This window comes from Pseudorca crassidens, chromosome 19 (assembly GCF_039906515.1).
Source record: "Pseudorca crassidens isolate mPseCra1 chromosome 19, mPseCra1.hap1, whole genome shotgun sequence".
Taxonomy (NCBI): domain Eukaryota; kingdom Metazoa; phylum Chordata; class Mammalia; order Artiodactyla; family Delphinidae; genus Pseudorca; species Pseudorca crassidens.
The window spans coordinates 51,794,215-51,811,481 of record NC_090314.1 but is presented as its reverse complement, the minus strand read 5'-3'; the positions used below and the strand labels follow the sequence as shown (position 1 = coordinate 51,811,481).

The following is a 17,267-nucleotide window of genomic DNA, read 5'->3' as shown; positions in this document are numbered from 1 at the left end:
TCTTTTTTCATACACTTATTTATTGAACCGTTTTATGTTCCTCCTGTTATGTGTTTGTTCTGTTCCTATTTATTGTATTTCCTCTTCTCTGTTACTTCATGTTTTTGACAGTAGTGTTGTCAGTGTTAGGGTCAAAAGGTGTAATGCACATTCGCACATTCGCTGCACTTAGCTAATTCACCAAGAACTCTGTCCATCAAAATAAAAATACACAAATGCTCCTAGAACAAAGCCTGTTGGAATGTTCACTGAGTGAGTCAGGACAACAGAGACAAGAAGAGAGATAATTTTAGCCTGAAAAACAGCAAATGTCAAATGCCAAGACACTCCCTACACTTTGAGGCCACGTGATGTGTAAATAATCTATTTCAGCTCATCCAGCACCTGCCGAATTCTATCTCCTAGAACAAGAGGACGCAAACATGTAAATACTGGTTAAGTATCATTGACAAACATATTCATCATGAGGACCTGACTTTTGAGAACTTGTCTTATGTTGAATTAAAGTATCAGAAAGCAGGGTGCTGGCTGCCAGGGGCGGGGAAGGGTCCAGGTTTCCATTTGGGGGGTGAGAAAAATGTTCTGAAATGAGAAAGTTACAGGGTCGTGAATGTACCAAATACCACTGAATTGTTCACTTTAACATGGTTAATTTTATACTATGTGAATTTCACCTTAAAAGAATGTATATACATATGTGCTATCCAGAGACGGACCCTGGCCTGGCTTCCCAGATCAGAAGGGCACTTTGTTGGGAGATGTTGGGGTGCCGCGCAGGACCAAGGGGGTGGGAGGGCTGCATAATGGGGCTCAGGATGGGAGAAGCAGGGAGGCCCCAGGGCTGAGGTACAGGCCCAAGCTTCACCCATGGCCAAGGCCCAGAGCCTGCCCCTGCAGGGCTGCCTCCCGTTTCTAAATGGTTCTAAAAGTGAGTCATGCATTTTTTTTCTTTTTGGCCGCGTGGCATGTGGAATCTTAGTTCCCTGACCAGGGATGGAAGCCGTGCGAAGCGCAGAGTCTTAACGACTGGACCCCCAGGGACGTCCTGCAGGTCATGTTTTAAATGGGCATTTGAAGTGTGTTCATCATATGAGAATCATACACAGAGAGCAGTTACTGAAATCAGCACCAGTCCCCCTCCTCTTCAGAATCTACCCCACCTCCTTTTTGAAAAGGAAAGTATGTTCCCTGCATGTTTCTCCTTGCTGGTTTTTCTCTGTGAAATAGCAAAGCCATGTGACCCAGGTGCTTCCAGGCTCCTCGTGGCCTGGCTGCCCCAGCTCATCCACACAGCTCCCAGCTCTTAGCTGCCTGAGCCGCTCACTCCCCACGCTGGGGGCTAAACCCTCCCACACCCTCCCTGGCAGGGACGGGACCACTGTCACACCTGCCTTGTTCCCTAACGGCCTGTGTCTGTGCTGAGCTGCTGCGTCCAGGTACCCTGTGAAATCCCACAGCAAGGACAAGCCCCACCAACCAGATACCGGCGGGACCTGGCACATCATCCCCCATGAGTGAAACTGGGGAGTAACCCAGAGCCTTCCCTAACCATCGCTCGGGTGTGGCCAGATGATAGCCCCCTCTTTCCAGAGCTCTGACACCTCAGAGGGTCCCAGTCCCTTCAAATTGCAGGGCTGCCCCTGCCAGGTCTCGAGGTCACCCTGAACCTGGACTCAAGCTGGGGTAGGAGATAGATGGGCCCCAGGCTGAACAGTTTCTCCCCTGTGGACAGAAACTCCATAAAAGCAGGATGATGGAGGAGGCTGGGCCCTGCCCAGATAAGAGATAAAAGACCACATATTCCTCATTCTTGAAGTTAAGGAGACCACCCTGACTACACATGCACAGAAAGCCTCCTTGGAGGTCAAAAAGGGAGGGGGCGCCACCCCATAGTAAGTGATGTCAACTACCCATAGGCCTCTTCGCTAGAATCCATCTTGGCTAAGAGATGCGCGTGCACGCACACATGGGAAGACCCTGAGATAAACCAAATATAGATTCAGAACCAGGCAAAGCAAGATTGCCAAAGGAAACCTGGAAGAAAGGCCCCATAAAAGTGATTCAAACTACCACAACGGCGCAACTCTCTCTGAGCCCGCCCGTGTGTCTATCCACAGGTACCGTACTATTTTTCCTCCTAATAAACACTTTACTTGCCTCACTACTTTCCATCTCTATGTCTCTATGTGGCAATTCATTTCTACACAGCAATGGGTCAGGGCCTTGTCACTGTCCATTGGTCCCTGGTGGTCTGGTGGCTAGGATTCAGTGCTCTCACTGCCACTGCCAGACCTCAATCTCTAGCCAGGAACCGAAATGCTGCTTCAAGCCGCTGCAGGCTGAGGCCACCCGAGATCAAGGCCACCAATAGGGTTCAGCGGTCAGGCCAGAAGGGGCCTCCCCCCGCCCTACTTTGGACAGCCCAACAGTCTGGGTGACACTGCCAGGGAAAGCATTGCCATCCTCCATGAAAAAAAAGGGCGGCGGGACTTCCCTGGTGGTACAGTGGTTAAGACTCTGCGCTCCCAGTGCAGGGGGCCCAGGTTCAACCCCTGGTCAGGGAAGCAGATCCCACATGCTGTAACTAAGAGTTCGCATGCCACAACAAAGGAGCTGGTAAGCCACAACTAAGGAGCCCACAAGCCACAACTAAGACCCAGTGCAACCAAATTAAAAAAAAAAGGGAGGGTGCATCTTTGATTTTAAAGAGCAGTTTTCTGATATCAGCACCCCTTTTTCCTGCCTGTCCCACAGTGGGGGCCCTGCAGGCTCTGCCATCCACCACCTCCAGTCCGGGCAGCTCTGCTCACTGGGGTGGTCAGCCCCCAGGTGAGCTGTGTCAGGGAAGCAGAGCTTTATTTTCAGTAGCACCCCTGTACAAACACATGCAACCACTGAGATGCCACGTGTCTTCAGAAGGAGCCCAAGCCCCTGCTGATTCAATCTCCTACTTTCATCCCTGGGAGCAGCAGAGGCTGAGACCACCTGCTGTGTGTCAGGGGAAAGAAAGGACCTCACTGGAACCACACAGGGAGGCTCTCGTCACTGGTTGTGATCACAACCAGCTGAGCAACTGTCCCAAAGCTGGACGGCAAACCAGGCCACCTGTCCATGCTCTGGAAGACAGTTTCGGATGAGCTGCCCTGAGCTTGGAGAACCCATGCCACCTTCTCTATTAGCCCGAAAGATGCAGGGACCTCATTTTATCTTCAGTAACTGTGGTCTCAGGACACTAAATGTAAGAGAGGGTGAGAGGTTAGACAGACACCTATGCAAGATCTGTATGCTAAAAGCTATAAACCACTAATAAAATAAATCAAAGAAGATCTAAATAAGTGGAGAGAAATACTGTGTTCATGGATTGATAGATAGATAGATTGATAGTTAAGATGGCAGTTCTCATCAAATGGATCCACAGATTCAGTCTCAAAAACCCTAGCAGGATTTTTCGGGGCCGGGGAGGGGGGCTAGAAATTGACAAAGCTGAATTTTATTATTTATTTATTAAAAAAAAATTTTTGGCCCACCTTGCGGCTTGCGGGACCTTAGCTGCTCAACCAGGGATTGAACCTGCAACCCTCTGCAGTGAAAGCACAGATTCCTAACCACTGGACTGCCAGGGAATTTCCAAAGCTAAATTTTGCATGGAAAGTTAAAGGAATTAGAATAGTCAAAACAATTTTGAGGGCTTCCCTGGTGGCACAGTGGTTAAGAATCCGCCTGCCAGTGCAAGGGACACGGGTTCGAGCCCTGGTCCTGGAAGATCCCACATGCCGCAGAGCAACTAAGCCCGCGAGCCACAACAACTGAAGCCCACGCACCTAGAGCCCATGCTCCCCAACAAGAGAAGCCACCACAATGAGAAGCCCGCGCACCATGATGAAGAGTAGCCCCCACTCACCGCAACTAGAGAAAGCCTGCGTGCAGCAACGAAGACCCAACGCAGCCAAAAATAAATAAATAAAATTAAAAAAAATTTTTTTTGAACAAAAGGAACAAAGTTGGAGGACTCACATTACCCAATTTCAAGACTTACTATATATTTAAAGTAGTCAAGACAGTGTGATACTGGCATAAGAATACACAACAGAAAAATGGAACAGAACCGAGATGAGAAATAAAACCACACAAATATGGCCAATTGATTTTTTTTTTTTTTTTTCTGTACACGGGCCTCTCACTGCTGTGGCCTCTCCTGTTGCGGAGCACAAGCTCCGGACGCGCAGGCTCAACGGCCATGGCTCACGGGCCCAGCCGCTCCGCGGCATGTGGGATCTTCCCAGACCGGGGCACGAACCCGTGTCCCCTGCATCGGCAGGCGGACTCTCAACCACTGCGCCACCAGGGAAGCCCTGGCCAATTGATTTTTGTTGTTGTTGTTTTTTAAAGATTATTTATTTACTTATTTACTTTTGGCTGTGTCAGGTCTTAGTTGTGGCATGTGGGGTCTTTGTTGCGGCATGCAGGATCTTTAGTTGTGGCATGTGGGCTCTTTGTTGCAGCGCGAGGGCTTCTCCCTAGTTGTGGCATGTGGTTTTTCTTTTCTCTAGTTGTGGTACGCAGGCTCCAGGGCGGGTGGGCTCTGTAGTTGTGGTGCGGGTTCCAGAGAGCGTGGGCTCTGCAGTTTGTGGCACACGGCCTCTCTAGTTGAGGCACGCGAGCTCAGTAGCTGTGGTGTGTGGGCCTAGTTGCCCCGTGGCATGTGGGATCCTAGTTCCCTGACCAGGGATCGAACCTGCGTCCCCTGCATTGGAAGGCAGATTCTTTACCACTGGACCACCAGGGAAGTCCCTGGCCAAGTGATTTTTGACAAAGGTACAAATCAGTGCAATAGAGAAAGCATACACTTTTAAAAATGGTGCTGTAACATCTGGGCATCCCTACGCAAAAGTAGTGAACCTCAGTCCATACCTCATGTTATATAAGAAATTAACTCAGGGAGGACTTCCCTGGTGGCGCAGTGGTTAAGATCTGCCTGCCGATCCAGGGGACACGGGTTTGAGCCCTGGTCTGGGAAGATCCCACATGCCACAGGAGCAACTAAGCCCGTGCGCCACAGCTACTGAGCCTGCACTCTAAAGCCCATGAGCCACAACTACTGAAGCCTGTGCTCCTAGAGCCCGTGCTCCCTAACAAGAGAAGCCACCGCAATGAGAAGCCCTCACACTGCAATGAAGAGTAGCCCCCGCTCACCGCAACTAGAGAAATCCCTCGCGCAGCAATGAAAACACAACGCGGGCATAAATAAATAAATATTTTTTTAAAAAAGAAATTAACTCAGGGACTTCCCTGGTGGCCCAGTGGGTAAAACTCCATGCTCCCAATACAGGGGGCCCAGGTTCGATCCCTGGTTGGGGAACTAGATCCCTCAAGCATGCCACAACTAAGAGTTTGCATGCTGCAATTAAGAGCCCACATGCCGCAGCAAAGATCCCGCAAGCCGCAATTAAGACCCAGAGCAGCCTAAATAAATAAATAACTAAATAATAAAAAAGAAATTAACTCAAAATGGGGCACAGTCATAAACGTAAATCTAAAACTTCTATAAGAAAACACAAAAGAAAATCTTTGTAACCTTAGGCAAAGAGTTCGGCAATGATTTCTTATATACAACACCAAAAACATGGTCTATAAAAGAATAAATTGATAAATTGGACTTCTTCAAAATTAAAAACATCTGCTCTTTGAAAGATACTTAATAAAATGGAAAGAAAACCCACGAACTGGGAGAAAATATTTGCAAAACACATTTCTAGGGCTTCCCTGGTGGCACAGTGGTTGAGAGTCTGCCTGCCGATGTGGGGGACACGGGTTCGTGCCCCGGTCCGGGAGGATCCCACATGCCGCGGAGCGGCTAGGCCCGTGAGCCATGGCCGCTGAGCCTGCGCGTCCGGAGCCTGTGCTCCGCAACGGGAGAGGCCACAGCAGTGAGAGGCCCGCGTACCGCAAAACAAAAACAAAAACACATTTCTGATAAAGGACTTGGATCTAGAATATATTTAAACATCCTCAAGACTAGGTAATAAGAAAACAAGCAACTTAAAAAAATTGGGGGGGGCTTCCCTGGTGGCGCCCTGGTTAAGAGTCCGCCTGCCGATGCGGGGCACACGGGTTCGTGCCCCGGTCCGGGAAGATCCCACGTGCTGGTCCGGGAAGATCCCACGTGCCGTGGAGCGGCTGGGCCCGTGAGCCATGGCCGTTGAGCCTGCGCGTCTGGAGCCTGTGTTCCGCAACGGGAGAGGCCACAACAGTGAGAGGCCTGCGTACCGAAAAAAAAAAAAAAAAAAAAAAAAAAAAAAAAAAATTTTAATGGGCAAAAGAGTTGAAAGACACTCACCAAAGAGAATACCACAAAGATGGCAAATGAGCACAGGAAAAGATGTTCAACCTCATTAGTTGTCAGGAAATTAAAATTACAATGAGAGATCACTGCACACCTATTAAAATGGCTAATATTGAGAAAAACAAAATTAAAAAATACTGACAATACCAAGTGCTGGTGAGGACACAGAACAACTGTACCCTTCATAGGCTCCGGGTGGGAATGAAAAATGGTCGGGTCAATTTGGAAACAGTTTGGCAGCTTCTTTTTTCTTTTTTTAGATATTTATTTATCTACTATTTATTTATTTAGGCTGCAATGGCTCTTAGCTGTGGCATGCAGGATCTTTAGTTGTGGGATGCGGACTTCTTTAGTTGCAGCACGCATGCGGGATCTAGTTCCTCGACCAGGTATCGAACCCAGGCCCCCTGCATTGGGAACACAGAGTCTTACCCACTGGACCACCAGGGAAGTCCCTGGTTTGGCAGTTTCTAATAAAGTTAAACATACACGTCATATGACCCAGCAATTCCACTCCTAGATATTTACCAAGTTCACACAAAACGTGTATGCAACTGTTTATATCAGCTTTACTCACAGATTGCCGAAGACTAGGAAGCACCCAGACATCCCTCCAGGGGTGGTTGGACAGCCCGCTGTGGTCTGTCCACCCGCTCAGGAGGAAGAAAAGGTGAAATTGTGCACAACACAGAGGGATCTTAGAGGCTCGTACCAAGTGCAGAAGCCAGCCCACACGCTGTGGGAGCCACTCCACGACCTTCTCAAGGGCAGACCACAGAGCCGAGGACAGATGGGTGGTCTGCAAGGCAGGGCTGCCATTCCTGCCCCAGGGCCCAGCCAATGGGGCAAGGAGCCGACGGGGGCGAGGGGTTCCAGGCCTGAGGCTGTGAGAAGAGGGGCTCCCACTGGGGCCTGGGTCCCAGCTCTTCCTCAGGAGAAGGAAACTGTCCATCTTGGGAGTGTCACTACCTGTACTGGGTTGCATAGTGTCCCCCGAAATCCATGTCCACACGGAACCTATGAATGGAAACTTTTTTGGAAATAGAGTCTTTGCAGATGTCATCAAGCTGAGGTCACACTGAGTGAGGGTGGCCCCCATCCAGGACTGTCTTGATAAGGATTTGGAGGCAAACAGGGAGAAGCAGAGATTGAGGTGATACTGCCACAAGGGACGGCAAGGGTACCAGCAACACCTGAGCTGGAAGGCTCAAGGACAGATCTTCCCCGGGAGTCTTGGCGGGGGCGGGGGGGAGGGCAGCCCTGCTGACACCTTGATTTCGGACCTCTGACCTCCAGGATGGGGAGAGTGTGCATTTCCGTTGTTTTAGGCCATCCCCCACTGCCGCCCCAGTTTGTGATAGTTGTGAGAGCAGCCCTAGGAAACGATGCACCATCAACAGCAACATACCTCCTCCCCCCACGGCCCCCTGTGCTCCCTGTGCTCCGGACGGTGCTCCAGACAGAAGCTCAGGGCCCCCGCAGGTCTGACAACGTGGGCTTTTGCCTCTCAGACACCAGGCCAACAGGACACCGTGGCCACTCAGCAGTGGTCTACCTTCTAGATTTTACTTCCAGATGGAGTTCCTCCACCTGAGAGAGAATTTAATATTCTTCACACTTATCAATTTATTTTTCCTGTTAAGATAATAACTTTTAACCTTACATATCAGGGTCAACTAGAGTTTAATATGTGTAGTTACGATTCTACCTCTGTAAACTTTTTTTGCTTTTATTTTTAATCAAACAAAATGCCAGTCACCATAAGATTCAAATTCATGAGTAAACTCAGCTGAGTCACATTTAGGGGAGGGTAATCCATTAATTATTAGCTTCAAGAGGTTGGAATACACAACTCGTATAAACAGAGAAACAGCCTGAGTGTCACTTTGGCTGAGGAAACCCCAGGATCAACAGCTTTATGGCACAATCTCCCAAGAGACGGCCAGCAGCAGGTGGTTTCGGGTGGGAAAGGCCGGCATCCGGAGAAAGATTAAGAAGCCAGGCACAGAGTCCCGGGGCCGGAACTGCTGTGATCGGCTGCCGGGCACAGCACAGATGCCAGGACAGGTACCTTCGAAGACTGGGGGCCCTGACGTTTTCCATCTCTTGATTCTAGAAGCATGCCGATCTCTCTCTCTACCCGCCAAGTCTTAGAAAACAAGTCACGCTGTAAGGTCCCATTAACCAAAATCCCAGGTCTGTCGCACTCAAGTCAGAAGTCCCCACAGCAGCCTGAAGGTGACAGGCGCCTGGGTACCAGATTCTAGACTTTGCAACATGTTAAAAAGAGGTTAAGACCTGGAATGCCAAAACCACTTAAGAAAATACAAACCACAGGGCCAAATTCTCAGAAATGTAATTGATTACCATTAAGAAGTCCCCAAAAGGCAAAGCATGCTGTGGCAAAAATAAGACCACCTAAAAAGACAAGTTGTTCATATTAGCAGACTGATGAAATGCTGGAGGCATCTTAAGCCAGAGCGGCGCGGTCAGACCAGGTTCAGGAGCCCCTGGAGGCCCCGCAAACGGGTGGGTGGACAGGCAATCTTGGTCCTGGAGAGAAGGAGGGGGAAGGCAACCCAGGTCAAGTGGGGAATTTGGTTGAGGCCTCCGAGGAGGCAAGCCCACTTCTGAAGAAGGTAAACCCTGAAGTTGTCACTGAAGCTATTATCTTATATCAGGACCCCTTTCAATTGTCTTGTTTGTGGATCTGACAAAATCTACATAATGGATATTTTTAGGTCCAAACCCCTCGGGTGCTGCAGCTCTTCTGCTTTTGCTTATACACAATTCACTCTCTGTAGCCAATGAAGCTAAAGAAGCCTGGAAAGTCTGAAACAAAGGTCCAAAACAATCTCTTAATGTGAAGTAAACCCACAGCCTGCAAATGCTTGGTGACACACCAGCCACTTCCCCATGCCTTGCTGCTTCTCTTCACCCCACACAACCGGCCACATCGGACCTGAGCTCCTGGGCCAGCAAGGAGTGAGCAGGTGCGGCTTGGCAGGACCCAGGCAGGACCTCGGGGCTGTGCCTGCCCGGCCGTGCTCACCCTGCAGCCACTCAGGCGTCCTGTGCCAGTGACAGAGGACACAAGGGGTGGTGGGTGGGCCTCTGGCCCCAGTAGCTGAGTCTCTGTCTGGGAGGAACCTGGGCTGGCCGGTTCTGAGTCCCTCCCTGCCTGTCCCCTGACATCAGGTTCGCCTTGGGCTGGGGGCTGCAGGGGTTAGAGGTGAGACTAAAGGGACCGTCACCACCGCAGAAAGGAGACCCCACAGGACGCAGGGGAAGTAGGGCTGATTCAAGGGCTTTTAAAGAGAAAATCTGATATAAATGCAATTTTATCATTTTCAAATACATGGAAGTATTTATGACATAATTTAAAAAACCCAACGCATTAAATTTATTGAGTGCTCACAAGTGGTACCGAGGGAGGTGAAGGAGTTACACCAAGAAGAAGTAGGATAAAACACGACTCGACTCTCAGTTCAAACTTGAAAGTGATGACTTTATAAATCGTGTTTTGAATCTTAAACTGGTTGCCCAGGAAACTGGCAGAGTAGCTTTAAGCTGCCTGCAGCAACTAGAAGGCAGCGGGAGAGTGCGTGAATCTCCTGGTGGAAAGACTGTCAAAGGTAAAGAGAAAGGACAAATAACCTGTCTCACGAGATGATTCTTCTATACTCTCAATAAGTGGGTGTTATTATTTTTATCTCTTGGCAAAAATGAAACTGAGAAAGAAAGATGGGATCTTCCTGCTGGGAAAAGGAAGCTGGAGAAATAGCCAAAAGAGAGTAGTCGGGGAAACAGTGAGTCTCCTGCTGGGAAAAAAACTAGGAGGCGAGAGATTGCAGCCTTTGGTGTCAGTTTGATCCACTTTCCTCTCCCATCACTAATGAAATGAACAAAATGTAGAAACTCGGCAATCAGGGAAGGAAAGGGTATGGACCTGGTGCCGGGAACACCCCAGATGGAGCCCAGGGGAGACCCAGGATTAACAGAAGGCAGAGCCCAGCTGCTGAGGCTTTCTTTCTTTCCTTTCTTTTTTTTCTTTTTTACATCGTGAAGTACCGAGCTGATCTCCCTGTGCTGTGCTGCTGCTTCCCACTAGCTAACTACTTTACATTCAGCAGTGTATATGCTCGATGCTACTCTCCCTTCACCCCAGCTTCCCCCTCCCACCCCATGTCCTCAAGTCCATTCTCTATGTCTACATCTTTATTCCTGCCCTGCAACTAGGTTCACCAGTACCTTTTTTTTAGATCCATATATATATGCATTAGCATACGGTATTTGTTTTTCTCTTTCTGACTTACTTCACTCTGTATGCCAGACTCTAGGTCCATCCATGACGCCTTCTTTCCACTTCTGCCTGGAGCAGGACTTTCGAGGGGAGAGGAGGCGGGACTGGGCACCAACCCACTGGACAGAAGTGAGGCTCCGGGGCCAGCAGGGGCCCGGCAGGACCAGGAGTGTGCACGTCACCCGTGGGAGGGGAGGATAGCTCCCTGGGCAATGGACCACCTGGCAAGGGGTCTGCGCAGCCCACACTCCCCCTCCTGCTCCTCCCGGAGCTCAGGTTACAGGACAGGGTCAGGAACCCAAGGGCCCCTCCCTCCATGAGTAGGCTGAGAGGAAAACAAAAGGTCCAGCTTGGAGAAGCCAGGCCTCACCAGACTCTGTCAGAGCACAGAATACGTGCAGGCGGATCTGCCTGGGTGTGAGCAAGACGCAGGGAAATGCAGCAGCGCCACCTGCAAGCACTGGGCAGACCCACCTGCAAAGGAGAAAGCATGCAGGTGGGAGGCTGTGTGGTCCCTGGGCCGCGACAAGGGTGACAGAGAAATGCTGGGAAAGGGGGTCTCCCACTGCATATCTACTTGGAAAAAAATGTGTCTTGACCCCTCCCGCCATCCCTCATCCCAGCGGGATGGCAGCCACCAACATCAGAGGTAAGACGGTGGAGCCTCAGGGGACAGCCCCACCCTGGGACAGGCAGAGACTTGTTCAACACACCCAGAGTCCCTGCCATGAACACCCATCATTTACTTGGACTGTGTTAAAATGAAGGGCTTCTGTTCTTAGGAATACTATTAATGGGGTGAAAGGCAACACAGACGATCGTAGATACTCATAATATGTATTTCTGACAAGGGATTCACAGCCAGAATACATTTTTCAAACACTCCTACTGACCAGTAAAATAAACTCAACCTAATGAAAAATGGACAAAGGTGTTCAATCTCATTAGTCATCAGAAAAATGCAAATTCAACTACACTATACTTTCCAGACCAGTAAAATACTGACCAGTAAAATAAATTCAACCTACTGACCAGTAAAATAAATTCAACCTATGAAAAATGGACAAAGGTGTTCAATCTCATTAGTCATCAGAAAAATGCAAATTCAACTGCACTATACTTTCCAGAACGGCTAGAATACAAAACAGCAAGAACCAAATGTTGATGTGGATGTGGGCAAACAGAACTCCTGATCTTTGCAGTGAGAGCGTAAACTGAAAACAATTTTGGAGTATCTTCTTAAGTTAAACATATGCATACCATAATACTCGGCCATCCCAGGTTTAGGTCTATTCTGACAGAAACGCATCTTTTGTACTCTAAAGACGCACAGTGGGAATGTTCACAGCAGGACGAATCACAACAGCCAGAAACTGGAAACCACAGAAATGCCAACCCCAGCATGATGGGTAAATAAACAGATCGCAGGGATATCATAAACCTTCCACAGCCATACACAACCCAGGAGATTCTCACACAACAGGAGCAAGAGAAGCAGTCACATTACAGCTCTCACTTTTACACAGAATGGACGAGACAAAAGTGCCCCATGTTGTCAGAAGCCAGGCCAGTGGTGACGCTGCAGGGTGTCATGGCTGGGGGAGGGCTGGGGGCCCAGGGGCCTGTTGGTGTTGTGCTTCCTGGGTACTGGTTGCATGGGCGTGTTAGCTTTGTGAAAATTCACTGAGCTATGCAATTACAATAGGTACACTTACCTATATATAAATCATACTCCCATAAAAAGTTTAGAAAGGAAGGGAAAAGAGATAGAACCTAACTTAAAAGGAAATATGACCCCAGGAGCAGAAGGAAATTCATCCCAGTTACTTCATGCAATGGAACAACCTAATAAAAACATGCTGTTGGTAAAATAAGAGTTCAAAGGAGAGTTTTGTTTGTTTGTTTTTGCGGTACGCGGGCCTCTCACTGTTGTGGCCTCTCCCGTTGCGGAGCACAGGCTCCGGACGCGCAGGCTCAGCAGCCATGGCTCACGGGCCCAGCTGCTCCGCGGCATGTGGGATCCTCCCAGACCGGGGCACGAACCCGTGTCCCCTGCATCGGCAGGCGGACTCTCAACCATTGCGCCACCAGGGAAGCCCCAAAGGAGAGTTTTTAATCTAATGAATTTTTAAAGAATTCTTTAAAAATTGAAAAAAAGGAAAATTGTAAAAGTAAGGAAAAATTAGACACCAAAAGGACATCAATACTGAATTAACAAATAAGTTAGAACAGCTAGAAACAGTTTGCTAAAATAAAAATTACCAATAAATAGGAAAGCCTTGAGAGTACCACAGAAATGCAGAGAGAAAGACAAAAAGAACAAGGCACTTAGAAGACATGAATGGAGGACAGATAAAAACAGCCCAACGTAAGTATAATCAGTGTAGTAGGCAGAGTAATGGCCCACCCAAAGAGATCTGTGTCCTAATCCCCAGAATTTGTGGATATGTTAGGTTACATGGAAAAGGGGAATTAAGTTTGCTAGTCAGGGACGAATTGGGAGATTGGGATTGACATATATACACTAATATGTATAAAATAGATAAGTAGTAAGAACCTGCTGTATAAAAAAATAAATAAAATTAAATTAAAAAAAAAAAGTTTGCTAGTCAGGTGACCTTAAATTACAGACATTATCCTGGATCACCCAGCGGCCCCAATGTGATCACAAGCGTTCTTAAAAGTGGAGTGGGAGGCAGAGAGTCTACATTAGAATGAGGAGATGGGAGACATCTGCTGGCTCTGAAGGTGGGGGAGGACCCACAAGCCAAGAGACACAGGCGGATTCCAGAAGCTGGAAAAGGCAGGAAAACAGACTCACCCCTAGCACGTCCAGAAAGGAATGCAGGCCTGCTGACCTTGATTTTAGCCTATGAGACTGTGTTGACTACCTACCCCCAGAACTGGAAGAGAATAAATTTGTGTTGTTTCCAGACACTAAGTTTGTGGCAATTTGTCCAGCAGCCACAGGAAACTAATATAACTGGTGTCCCTGAAATAGAAACACCAATAAATGTAACAGAAGATGTTTTAAGGACATAAAATAAATTTCCCTCAAATTAAAAAAGAAATATGCAAATTGAAAGAGTACTCAGTGTACCAGGAGTTCAAAATGAAGCATTGAGCTCTGAGACATGGTCTGGTTAAGCTCATGAAATGAAGCAAGAAGAAGGAATCCGTCAGAAATTCATGAAGAAAATGCAAATCACCTACATGGGAAAAAAAATCAGCTGACTTCAGGCTTCCCCACATCCAATGGCAGAGGGCTGTGGAGCAATGCTTACAAAGGGTTGAGGGAAAGAAAACAGAAGCTAAGAATATTACACCCAACCAAGATATTGTTCAAAGATAAGAGTCAATGGACAGACACTGTCAGACATGAAAATGCGCAGGTAATACTCACGAGCCCTTCCTGAAAAATGATTGAAAATGAAATTAGCTAATTAGACAGCAAAATAAAAGGACTATCGGTGAGCACAGAGTTCTCTGAAATGTTGAATTAACACTGAGCAACTGTGGGCACTGTAGCTACGATACAGAATTGGGTGTTAGGAACCTGGGCAACGTGAATATAACAGCACAGGCTGAAAACTCAGGCGGCGGGTGGAGGGGGATGGGTTGTGAGGCTGAAATGCCCTCACCTTTCCTGCCAGAAGCATGCACATTGTTTCAAAGTGAAACGTATCTTTAAAATAATAATGATGATGATTCCAATTTCTTACAATTTTTCATAATCTCTTTTCTTAATCCAAGAAGAATCTTTCTGTAAATCAAAAACCCACATAGGGCACATCTATCATACCGGGTCTTTTCCGCAGTGTCTCAAGCCAAGCTGATAACAAAACCTTTCGTGGAAAGTGTCTTTTTAGCCTAAATCCTCCCTCTGTGTCAAGGAAAAACCTTGAGAAGAAAGCGCTAACTAGTTGTTAGCAGTCTTGGTTCAGCACATAGAATGAAAGTAATGAAGCAGAAGCACCAAGCCTCTGCTCACACCAGCCAGAAGGACCTCCTTTTATAAACATTTGTCTACATTCCTCCTATTTGCCTCTGCACTGTTCATCTACTACAGAACAGAAAACGTTCCACAGCCTGTTCCCCCAAACATACACAGCGCTTTATTTGCTGAATGTTTTGTTACTCCGCCTCTGGCCCATCCATTCACTGAGCCCCAGGCCCAGAGGACACAGCCGTGAAGGAAACAGACACAGCCCCCACCTCCCACCCTGTTGAAACCCAGCGCTGCGCTGTCCAGCAGAACTCTGCCATCTCACAAGTGGCTGTCCAGCACTTAAAATGTGGCTAATGCACACTTATAGTTGTATTTCATTTTAACTACGCGTGCTTTAAATGTAAAAAGCCACACATGTGGTTAATGGCATCATCTTGGACGACATGGTTCTAGAATCAGAATCTGCATTTTCATAGGACTGGGGATGAATCTTACTATGCACTGCAGTGTGAGGATGGATCTAGGTTTTCACCATCAGCTCATGCCCCCCATCTCGAACCTTTCCCAACTCAGTTTGCCACCCACTGTCTTCTCAATCCTACCCTGCCTGATCAGGACAGGAAGCACCCCCAGGCTGGCTTGAACATTAAGACTCCAGTCCCTGGGCTGCCCTTTTCGGCTCCCCAGGAACCAGACTGCAAGCCCAGGAGCAGCAGCGTCTGTGTTGGAAATGTGGCTCCCACCCCTGAGATGACAGCTCAAAGGTTTCCTTCCACAGCCACTCATTCTGCACCATCCAAGCAGCCTGTGGTGGGTAAAGACCTGTGGGACCGCAGGACACCTGGTTGTCCTCCCACCTCCTGGCCCAAGTTCCTGCCCACGCACTCTCCTCTTCGCCTCGCTTCTTTTCCTCTTAAGGTCCACTCCCTCTCAAGGGCTGCTGCTCTCAAACTACAAACTTCGGGGACCCCCTGCCGGCTGCCCTCTGGGCGCTCTGGCTTCCCCTCACCCTGGGACCCACTCTCCTGCACTCTCTGTCGGTGCTTCCCTTCCTGCGCCCCAGCTCACGCTCCCTAGGGTCACTTGGGTTCCTTGCCCTCCCAGGCCTGTTTATCAGCGCAAGGAGCACCTCTACACGTCACCTTGGAGAAGCCTCAAGACTTGTTCTCTGCGCCTTCTCTCCCTCCCCTTCCAACCGACCCACGAGCAGAGCCACCACCTGGGAGCCTGCACCCGCTGCGCTCCGATCCCACGTTCCTGTCCCCTCGCGCCAGCGCCGTACCCTCCACGCGTGCTTTCCAAACTAGTCGCGCACAAGTGCGGCCTCCCTGCGGGGCAGCCCGGAGCAGCCCTGCAACCCCCTCTCCCCAAACCCGGGCTGCATGGCGGCACGCTCTCCTCCGCCTAGCCGTCACCCCCAGATCGGGAGGACCCCAGCGCCCTATCCAGCCGCTCGCTCCCGCCGTACGCGCTGCGTGTGCCTGTCCCAGCCCCACCCCCATGAGCTGCCTGGGTCCCCCACGTCCGGGGTTGGGCAGGGGGTGCAGCCTGGGCTGCCCGCGTAGTGCGGGCGGGATCCAGGCAGAGCCTGGACGGCCCTGAGCCCGGCGCTCCCTTCCCCGGGTCCGCGTCCCCTCTCTTCCCCGGTCCCCGCGCGTTCCACCGCCTCTCCTCCCCGCGCCGCCGCGACCTCGTTTTCTCTCCCAGGCCCCGCGACCCGCGTTCCCCTGGCCAGCCGAGCGCTCCCCTGGCCCGCTGAGCGCTCCCCTTCGGGACCCCGCGCCTCCCCGGCCTCCCCGGCCTCCCTTGCTCCCGTCTTCGGCTCCGCTCCCCGGGACCGCGTCCCCTCTCCTCCTCAGCCCCCGTGCGCTCCCCCCACTCCTCCACTGTCCTCCCCGGCCTCGCTCCCGGACCTGCGCCCCTCTCCTGCCAGTCCCCGCGCGCTCCACCCCAACTCCTTCCCGGCCCGGTGCTCACCCGCGGGGTGACCGTACGGGGACTCGGCCGCACCGTCCTGCAGGCTCGCCAGGATCTCGCCCTTGCCCACGTCGCTATCGCCCACCAGCAGGAACTTGAGCAGGAAATCATAGGCGCGAACCGGGCTGCCCCCGGTGCTCATCTTGCCGCACCGGCGCCCGCGCTCATGCCCGGCCCGCGGGACAGCTCAGAGGCGGCGGCAGGGCAGACCAGCGCCGCGCTGGCCCCGCAGTCCTTGGAGGGCTGCTGGCCCCGCGGTCCCTGATGCCTGACAGCTCGCAGCCCCGCTCTGCCCAGCCATTGGCTGGCCGCAGTTGCTAGGGCGGCTGAGCGTGCTCACTGGCTGGCTGCCCGTCCATCTCGCTTTCGTCTCCGCCTCCAGGCCTTTCCCCACCCGCCCCTCCCGGGAACTTACGGCCTCTGCCGCCAATGGTAGATGGAAGGCGGGGCCGGGGCGGGGCAGAGGACGGCGATGCTACTGCCACAGCCAATGGAGGTCCGGAGGCGAGGTGGGGCGGAGCCAGGGGAGGGGCGGGGAGGGGCTATCAGGGGCGAGTCGGTGTTCACGCTCCCGAGTGGGCCGACTGGCTGGGTGCTGGGGCTCGCCGCCCACTCACCCGGAGACTACGTTGGTCCGGGTGGGGGCGTCGCAAGGGCCGGTTCCGGTCGCAGACGAGCGGCAGGAGACCCGGGCC

General features: G+C 50.7%; 1 protein-coding gene across 2 annotated transcripts in view; it reads right to left on the bottom strand.

Annotated features, from left to right (window-relative positions):
- RAB40B (RAB40B, member RAS oncogene family) overlaps positions 1 to 16,899 on the bottom strand; it is a 28,189-nt gene extending 11,290 nt beyond the window's left edge. The window contains exon 1 of one of the 2 annotated variants that reach the window (XM_067715719.1): positions 16,573 to 16,899. In XM_067715719.1, coding sequence (XP_067571820.1) covers positions 16,573 to 16,683 — 111 coding nt within the window. In that variant the 5' untranslated portion in view covers positions 16,684 to 16,899. The remainder of the gene's footprint in view (positions 1 to 16,572) is intronic. The other variant, XM_067715718.1, reaches the window with a different exon arrangement.
- Positions 16,900 to 17,267: the final 368 nt, after the last annotated feature.